This window comes from Phaethon lepturus, unplaced genomic scaffold (assembly GCF_000687285.1).
Source record: "Phaethon lepturus isolate BGI_N335 unplaced genomic scaffold, ASM68728v1 scaffold3077, whole genome shotgun sequence".
Classification (NCBI taxonomy): Eukaryota; Metazoa; Chordata; class Aves; order Phaethontiformes; family Phaethontidae; genus Phaethon; species Phaethon lepturus.
Genome location: NW_010549638.1, coordinates 36,155 through 46,108, shown reverse-complemented (window position 1 = coordinate 46,108; position 9,954 = coordinate 36,155). Strand labels below are relative to the sequence as shown.

Here is a 9,954-nt window from a genome sequence, read left to right as displayed (position 1 = left end):
CAGGAATGTTTATATATGGACTAGGAAGCGGGAACAGAAGAATCTGGTTCAGAAAACTAGTTAGATGAAGCACTCATAAAAGAAATTCAAGTAGTTCAGATTAAGAAACGCAGCCAATTAAGAAACAGATGACCACATTACTTTCTTCCCAAAAAGCTTTCTCATGATAGAGGAGATGAGGAGTGATTCTGGGCTGAATGACTCGAATCCTAGAGCTCCATGGACAGTAGCTACAGTCGTAACAAAAAAGGTGAAGGCTGCAGCTCTTGGAGTCTCTCAAATTACAGCTACATCACTGGAGAACATCCCAGCCACAACCAGGGAACAACAGAACTGCCCAGGTGTTAGTTGATACATACTGCACCAGCAGAACTGGACAGAGTAAGGACTACAAATGGGATGGTATGGGAAGAGCAGTGTATGGATGGTCTTTAATAGGTTAAGTGTGTCAGAAGGGGATCTGCTGGCAATTGCAGTACCTTATGTAACAAAGTTATTCACTATTTCACATCATGTGTCTACAGAGTGTCTTTTCATAGTTATTAGTCATTTTATGGTTATAAAACTACAAATTCAAAAGAAAATGTGGATACACAAAATTACCCCAATCTGAACATGCAGTTCTACTAAATTATTTTGACAAGATGTACTGCCTTTTTTCCCCAACTATGCTCAGAAAATACATTGCTTACATTATAGCATACACTAGAATTGCATTTTCACATGATGAAAGGAAAAACACATTAAGTTTGTTATGCACCTGAAAAAGCAATAAGATCCCATGTTAATTATGTCACTTCTCTTAAAATCACTTTTACATTTTTCTTTTAGGCTAAGTGTATTCAAGAAAGTAATTCTTATACTCCTACAAGGCAGAAATATATTTTGCAGACCCATGAGGTCTGGGGCAAAGAAGTAAGCACAACCACTGTCTAACTACCCGTTTCGTTACCTTATTCAAATAATTCATATTTTAAAATGCTATTGAAGATATTGCTATTGTACAGCAAATCTTCTCTATGCAGCACGTTTCCTACTTTTAATCCTGTCCTCTCCCACTTTTACCCCCATTCTTTTAAGTTTCTTGAATCCTAATTTATTACAACTCTTCTACTAACCTTCTGCTTATTCAATCTGCAACACAACCAAGATAGTGATCCTAAGTGGATCACTTTCAGTGCTTTGTTACTGAGGCCTGACTAAAATCCCCCAGATATGTTATTTGACTTGAAATACTGATTTGTAATGCAGCAGCTTTCCTCTACACCCAAAAATCTTTGCAAATCCTCTATGAGGAAAGATCAGATTCCAGCTATTCAAGTTTTGTAGAAAATCATTAATATTGCCTGAAGCATTTTTAGCAGTCAAAGCAACATTACCCTTTTATAGGCTGTATAGAGGGACACTTTGTCCTCCTCTCTTACCTGGTGGTACTGAATAAGTCTCAGCAGCATTGATACTACCACCTCCTTTTGTGTTTCCAACTCTTTTCCAGCATCAGCTTTATTTGTTCCTCTTAACACAAAGAGATCATGAACGATGGGTTGCAGAGCTGGTATTGCTGAAATTAGATTTGTCTGTTTTAGCATAAAACAAGTCACTCTCAAACAGTACTTTCTTGTTCTAACAGTTCAGCTACTAAAAGTAAACTGTGCTTTAGTTTATTAAAGGTTTTACCAGCCCCTCAAAAAAATGAAACCCAAAACAAACCCCAAACTTAACATGCATAATGATGTCTATCTTTTTACTTCTATGAGAAAATTCATATTATGGACACATTTGCCCATTCTCATAGAGGTAAAATAGATATTTTAAATGAAGTATTTCACAGCAGAATCACTGGAAAGTATGAGAAAGATGCTTCTATGTAAAGGTTGAAGGTGGAGGGAAAGGCAAGTGTACTGAAAATTAAAATCTAAGCCTTTAAAAGTACTGCTATGTTGTGAGCTTATTACCTAAAAGTTTTAAATAAAAGCTTTGTTGCTATTATGCACGATGCAAAATATGTGGTAGCAGTGTTAGTAGGGTACAATAAACTTGTACAATGAAGGGACAAATAAACTTCCTGAAGGAAGTGAGACTGATTTCATATATTAGAAATTTAAAAGCTAGTGTCTTCTGGAACAATCAGTATGATTACAGTTTTCTATAGCTTAGTATTAAATACTGTTTCTACTGCTGAAGTGTTGGTGCCTTTTTTTTCTTTTTCTAAATTACCATGTGTAACAGCTTTCCTCCCACTGGCCATGATACCATCACACAGTTGAATGATCTTAGGAATTCCAATTATCTGTTTGGAATGATACCGCTCATAAGACAGCAACACCAGGAAAAAAAAGATATTAGGAATAATTGCTTCAGACTCCCTGAAAAAAAAAAAATTAAAAGTGTCAAGTTTGAATTGCACAACTCTGTTCAGTAAAAAACAATCTTTTTATAGTAAAACTTCCATTTTTCAAGTATGTGTTGTTCTGCTTTCATACAGTATTTCTATAATTTTTGTGCCTTGTTCTTTATTATGGAGTTTTTTCCAAGGGATTTCTTCACACCTTTGACCATTACACAGATACTAGTGTTACAACATACTATCGAATGCACGACACACATATTTCTGTAGGAGACCTACAGAGCAAAACCCACCCTTATCTCTTCATACAAGCTCAAGTGTGAGAAAAAACAGAAATAACTGACAATAAAAATTCCACTGCATTGCTTATGATCTATTAGGTACTACAGAAGATGTACCAGGTGATCAGAACACAGATGGATTCTCACTGAGTCCACAATAGGAAGCAGCAGCTCTCCCTTCAGCAACCGAGTTCTAGTAATGAAGTGCCGATTCCTGAAAGCATAGCTTTGGGCAGGGGGCAGGTCCCAAAGGAATGGTTTTACAATACTAAAGGGAGAAACAGCACAACACAGCTTAACTTTTTTCCCCCATGCTACTTCCCGACTTCTTCAACCACATGGAACCTAAGTTATCTGAAAGGGCTATCACTGGAGCCACAAAATAAACAAGCCCAGAATGTAACTCTCCCTTTCTTATAAGGCAGAAATAACATGCAAAACTAATCACTACATGCTCCACAATAAATTTTGTAAACCAACACTGTTCAAAGGATCTTTGCTAATTTCATACCTGAACTGTCCTACTTCAATGTATTCAAACTGCTTTAGCACAAATCCAATAAACACCTAAAGAGAGAATAAAGTGTACAACAGATACAGAGACATTAATTCCCATTTGAAATCATCTTGAGAGAGTTATAAAAGTGCATGTTTTGGAAGGAGAGAAAGGAAAGAGAGGCACTGAAAATCATTTATACTTATAGTTTATTCTAATAGGTTATGAAGTGCTCCCTCTGCAGTTAGAGATGATCTTCAGAATCTCGTTGATGTTAGAGCTTATTATGGTTTGCATGAACTTAAGCCACATTTTACCTATTGTCTATGTATTTTAAAGTATACTTTGACACTCATGTAACACACACTATTTGAGGTACTACAGTCAAGAAGTTAAGAATCTACATACAAACTTAAAAGGAAGTTATTTATTGCAACTCATACTAGTTTATAAACCCAAAAATACTGTAGTAAACAAAACATTTGTAAATAAAACACTTAAATTTCATTTTATATTACAAATTTACTGCTTATATGGACAACCACACAGGCTACTATAATTACCACTAGCTTCCCCCCGCCATTAAAATCAAATTATGTTTGTCAAACATGATGCTCACCAACAGTGATATGGAAGTCCATATTCTCAACATAGAAAGAAGGTATTTGTATTTGTAAATGAATCTTTATTTAACAACTCTGATTGTATTGTCCACATCACCTTGTTCCTAAAGTCAATCTGATGAACAGTTCTTAAATAGTTGTTGCAGAGCTTACAAAATAATTTATATGCAATAAAAAACCTTTTTTTTATTTCAAGTTCTTTGTGGTTCAGGGAAGACTTGAGTCTCACCCTCCAAAACAAGTCTGTTTTCTCCTATAGTACAATGAATGGATTGTTACAAGTATTTTTGCTGTAAATATTAAGCCTGTTGGCGAGACCCATGTTTTACAAATTTGCAAAAATGGTGAGGTACCAACCTGATCCGAATCCAGAAGACAGTAGTTAACTCGTAGCTGAACCAGTTGAGCAAGCAAGTCTAGAACTTGTCTCTGCAGCTGTACTGAAGTTGTTGTAGTATATTGTTTCAATGCTTTTATGACAAGGGGTTCAAATAAACGAATGTGATTGTGAATAGCATTCTGTAATAGAGAGATTTTAAAGTAATCTAACACCTGAACAGGTCTCTGATTCAAAACCAAATTACGGTTTAGAAGGAGGAAAAATGTTTTAAATTTAAGATACAGCTCTTTCAGGAGTACATAGATAAAAGTACCTTATCGGCACGATGTTTTGCTGCACTGGTAATGCTAGTTTTCAGCTGTGTAGAAACTTTTTGCAGCACATCAAACCATCTGTCATAAAACCAAAAAGAACCCCAAACACATTAAAAAAAATGGAAGGACAAACACACTCTCCTTAGATGCATATTGTTCTACCAATGACAACTTTTCTTTATCTACTTGACCACTTCAAGAATCTTTAATAAAACAAAAGAGCAACAGATAAGCTACAGTACACTTTGATCAGATCACACAGATTTGTGGACAATAAACATCTAGTAGAGAAAAAAATTTCTGGTCTTTGCCTAGTCATCCTTCTGCCTCTCCTTTAAGACTACTATTTCCTACAATTAGCAAATTAATGAAACAGTTTTGAATATAAGCATTCAAAATTATTATGCTTTAAAAAAAAACTTAAATGATACCCATTTTAATGATTTAGTTTTGATTTGGAAAACCCATCAGTGATAATCAATAGTGTTGCATTCAAAATCTCACTACCAAGACTGATTACTCTGCTCAACTCTACAAGAAATAACTAACATACAATACTGTAATTTCAAGTTACTTAGCTCCCCTATGATACTTGCATTATTGAAATACAATTAAAAAAGATATTCTAGTTCAAGTTATATGATAATGGAAGAAAGTTACCCTGAAGCATCGTGTTCCTGCTCAGCCTGAACCATGTTCCTTAGACTAGCATCAGCGAGGGCTTGTGTAAAATGTGTGTATGGTGCCATGAAGCAATAATGATAGAGACCAGGTCTCAAATTGGAAGAACCTAAGCGTTGAGCTTTGCCTTGAGCTTTGTTGGGGTTTGAAGACAAGCCATCGTACTGAGAAGCCAGATTTGTCCCAAATAGTGTTTTCAATAACTAGAGAAGAAAATTGGAAGGAAAAAAAGTTAACATTTTAGGAAAAAAATTCGACTCCTCATCCTCCCAAAGATCTTAAGAGGAAAGGTCAAAGTGCAAATTGTGGATCACGTAGTCAAATACAAGATGACAGAAAAAAAGCAGGAAAAAAGAAACAATCCACACACCACTCAAAGAGAGATGATTGTTTTTGCAACTGAAGCTATTTCCATGTGACAACTCAAAATAATCTACTAAAGCTCACCTCCCACCAAAATTAAGCTATGACAACTTGAACCCAAATGTTTAACTGGAAGCCTGCAAGAAATCCACCAGTAAGGCAGTTCTTTGCTTTCCAGGTTTTTGATGTAGTTAACTGGCTACAAAACACATTTGGGAAGGTAGGAAACAGACTTGTTTTCTGAGCAGTAGCTAAAATAGTTCTTTGAATTAGAAGCAGGTCAAGAAGAAACTATATTATTCAGATGATACCAAGTTTAAGAACAAGTCATGAAAATTAAAGAAAACATGCTCTGTTTGTTCCACCTAGGCCACAGTTCCCTCATAGCACTTCCCTTAAAAGAATGGCCAGTCTTAGTAGCCAGTTGATAAGCACAGGACATCAGGTTTAACCTTCTAGTAATACACAAAAAAATTACCTCCTTACCTGCTGTACACAGACTGTTGCCATTGTTGGTTCTCTGTTGAAACATGATTTTAGGTATCCCAAAATTTCTTCCACACACTAGAAAAGCAGAACAACAAGTGAACCTAATTGCATTTTTCTTCATTATATAAAGCATTATGATGAAAACTGGACAACAGCAGGTGTTTTTACTACATACAACTACACTGCTTTAAGGGAAATCGTGGAAGTATGTAAAGTAATAAAAACGAAAGATCTGCCTCCTAGTCTTAAAAGTATCACAATGCCTGACACCAATTAACGAAAAAAATAATCAAGACACAGGAGAGGAAAGAGAGGAGTATGCCTTCTGACATTTTGTGTATTTAACATGACTGTCTTTAAACACTATTAATATAGTAAGAATGACTGAAAGCAAGCCATGTTGCTGGAAAGAAAAATCTCCACATTAAATTTAAACAGTAAATTTCAGTTTTCAACAGCAGCAATTTAACCCAGAAAATGTGCTTTAGCACTTTACCCAACATTGTGGCAGCACAACACTTCTAGGATTATTGTCTCTCTCGACAGTACCAATTTTAAAATCAAATGATATGCACTCTTCCCCAGTAACGACCACAGATACTGGACAATTTACTTACAAAAGAAAAAAACCACACAAATCTTATACCTTTCCAATGTCTTGAAGAGTAGCAAGTTCCAAGATTTGAGACAGAACATCTAAGGCAGACCGTAAGAAACATCCAAACTTTTCATTACTGTTCTGGAGATCCAAAGTAACCTGGTCCCAGAAAGTAAAAACACACTTCCTTAACAATTACTCATCAAGGGGATTAAATGTTACAGAAAGAAGTGGATATTGACAGAAAATGACCTTTTGCCTAAAATGTCAGCATAGTTCAATCAAGACCACTGACAGCTTAGACTCTCTTATGAATTGTTGGAAAGGTAGGACTTCATTTTGAGTAAGAAAAGAAAGGGATCTTCTAGCTTGAGGAAGTTGCAGCATCCAGGAAGGCCTAGGATGTTGACAAGTAATGAAGAAGGGATAATGCATTTCTCAGAAACACAGTAGGTGTAATCACAGTACACCCCCTGAAGTGTACAAATCGGATCATCAAGCCCTTAGGCAATGCATCTTCTTTTACCTGAACTAATGAGGAAAAAGCCTACCCATACTGGAATACACAGCAGAGAGAACAGACATTGGGATCCATTTGGCACTGTCACACCAGCAAAGGGTAATTTGGTACCAACATTAGTGACAGCAGAGAAACAAGCAGTAGGGTCACAATGCTTGGGAGAGGGTTTTGTTTGTTGTTTTGTTTTTATTGGTGGTGGCTGCGATTTTTTTTAATTTTTTTTTTGTGTGTGTAGATAAACCATTTACACAGGCAAACAAGCGAGTCTCAATACAACCAGAACAGTGTTTAAAAGAAACACAAAGTAACTGCCCAACCACATTCTAATTCAGTCAAACAATACCATGTAGTACCTTATAATTAGCATGAGTTGCTTTCAAGACATCGTATAACTTCAGATATGACGGAAGATGATAAAAGCTTCCTACTGAAGAGGATTTACTTGTTGGAACAGGCCCAGTAGCATCAGTTTGCCTAGCAGCTTAAAAGTGTATCATAGATTAGCACAACATACTTTTTTTAGGGTGCTCATGACATGTATACTTAACATAATTTACCATATCTGAATTATTAGACAGCATGAATTTTTCAATTCACGTGCATATTTTAAACTGCAAAAACACATGCTGTACACTAGAAAACAAACTAGCATTCCAAGAAAATAGTCCTCTGATATAAGAGAAATTAGCCCAGAGGGCTTATTATTAAGTGCAAGTACAATTCACAAAACAGAATTAACACCCATTTCCTTCATTGATTTCTAAAGAAAAAAGTTTAAGATTTCAGAATCTTATTTCCAAGAGAAAAAGTAAGCTACTCCTGCCAAGAAGTTGCAAAGCAACTTTCAAACTTCTTTTAAGATAGATGCAAAAAATTACTTAATTTTAGTCAATAGCTGAGTAGATTCAGAAAAAGCAGGGAGGAAGAAGATTCAGAATGACCTTGCTTCTGAAAAGTACAGTTAATTTTCATGAAAAACAAAAGAGTAAAGAAGCCTCCACCCACAGCTGCCTCTCCTGTACTACTTGACTGAAAAGAACTTCTGACAGTAGGTCTGCTAGCCTTTTGAACTAACTTCAGAAAACAAGTTACTCAATTTCTTCTCTCTATGCTGTAACTGTATTTAGGTGGGAGGGTTAATAGGAGTAAGTGTGCCTACCTGGACTTGTTTCACCACCTTTTTTAGGGCTCATTGGCACAGATGCCTGTTCAACAGACTCCCTCTCTTTGCCCTTCCTCCGAATTGGACTAAGAGAAGGTGGGTTTGTGAGAGAAGGTAATGCTGCCTAGAATTAAAAGAAGCTTTATTAATTTATTAAAAGAAGCTTTTCTTCTTCTACACAAATATAAGCATATTCATCTTTTGTTTAAACTCCCCTTTACTTGACTGTCAGTTAAATCGAAATGTCTCAACTCTCAAGCTCAGGACATGAATTTCCTGGGTGAAGAGGAAGAAGTTTAATATATTCCCTACTTTCCTTCCCAACTTCAGCAGAAGCCAATGAGATGGAATTCGAGCTCAATGACTAAAGTTTCTTTTGATTCCAAACAAAAGAGCGTGAAAAAAATATTCTCACATTTTTAAAATAGGAGGAAATTACTAACCCTAATAACATACCCTTACAGTCATTAAATCAGTCTCAAACTGTAGATGCCTCAAAAAAATCCAAAACAAAACCCCAAACCCAAAAGTAGCTCATATTAGCTCTTTCAGAAATAAAAATATTTTGCAGGATATTCAAAAGATAGAGGAGTTATTTTTAGCCCCAAAAGAAGATCAGTGTATTACAGCCAACCAACCCAAAAGTCAACAGATATTTGCCAGAGTACACAATCCAACACTCCATTTACTATATATATACTCCTCTGAATTAGTGTTTCAGGTGAAGTCACCAGGAATAAAAGGTACAAAATTTACGGTAATATTACAAACACCGTAGAACTAAAGAAAAACCTTTTATGTGGAGAGCAACATGCATGTTCTTTTCATGTTACTTGCTTCCCTATCCATAGTGGGGTCACATTAGATAGTTACCTGTATCAACTCTAGAACACAGAGCCTTGAAGAGGTCTGTGTCACAACAGTGTTTAAGTCAATTTTATTTATTTGTCTTTGATACATACCTTTACTGCTGGGCCAGGAGCAACATCATCCATTACATGTGCACAAATATTAATGACCTTCAGCAGATGAGAAAAGAGCTGTTCTACTAAAGTAACAAGCGATCGATCTGCCAGAGCTGGCCAGGGTTCCTCCTGCTTTGCAGCACCTTGGTTGGAATCTTCTTCAGCACTCCAGGGATTCTTTAAGCACTTTGGCGCACTTGCTGCAATAGGAATCACATTATTTAAAGAAGAAAAAACCTTGGAATTATGGATCAGAAAATTTTAAAGGCATATATGGTTATCGTTTCTATATGAACAGAAATTCAAACAGAACGATAGAGCCTATATTTTCACAACCAGCAGTAGATGCATAGTTTTAAGCAACAACAAATATAAGTTAATTCTTTGTACCCAGGCTGTACTAAGCATACTGCACATTCCCTTTGTTAGCTAAAGGAAATTTGATTGGAGGCAGTAACTTTTCAAACCTGGGTGCAAGAAATTTCTTCTTTATTTCTCTCGCCCAAACTTGCAAGTATTTCGTTGCGTGCAGTCAGAGTAGGGTGAGGTATGGGCCTTCTGAAGCTAATGGTAAAAATACCAGGACAATCCTACTTTTCTTGTTCTGCCCTACCTGCAAGCAAGTTTCCAGTCAAAATCAAAGCATCCTGATGTGCAGAGAGGTCCAGTGGGAACCATGCTGATGAAAGGAGAGACAGGACCATGCCAGCCATTCCAATGGTGCAGCCCTTCTGAGCTTCATCTGAAGGACTTGGCTGGGAAACACTGGAAGTAT

The 9,954-nt window shown here is 36.3% G+C and overlaps 1 protein-coding gene across 1 annotated transcript in view; it reads right to left on the bottom strand.

The window, feature by feature from the left end:
- The window catches only part of HTT (huntingtin), an 83,314-nt gene that overhangs the window by 37,358 nt on the left and 36,002 nt on the right, over window positions 1-9,954 (bottom strand). Inside the window, exons 25-36 of the mRNA XM_010290303.1 lie at window positions 9,793-9,944; window positions 9,177-9,379; window positions 8,212-8,338; window positions 7,406-7,533; window positions 6,581-6,691; window positions 5,932-6,009; window positions 5,062-5,285; window positions 4,401-4,479; window positions 4,105-4,266; window positions 3,140-3,195; window positions 2,218-2,366; window positions 1,425-1,561 (exon numbers count right to left, since the gene is read on the bottom strand). Coding sequence (XP_010288605.1) covers window positions 1,425-1,561; window positions 2,218-2,366; window positions 3,140-3,195; window positions 4,105-4,266; window positions 4,401-4,479; window positions 5,062-5,285; window positions 5,932-6,009; window positions 6,581-6,691; window positions 7,406-7,533; window positions 8,212-8,338; window positions 9,177-9,379; window positions 9,793-9,944 — 1,606 coding nt within the window. The remainder of the gene's footprint in view (window positions 1-1,424; window positions 1,562-2,217; window positions 2,367-3,139; window positions 3,196-4,104; window positions 4,267-4,400; window positions 4,480-5,061; window positions 5,286-5,931; window positions 6,010-6,580; window positions 6,692-7,405; window positions 7,534-8,211; window positions 8,339-9,176; window positions 9,380-9,792; window positions 9,945-9,954) is intronic.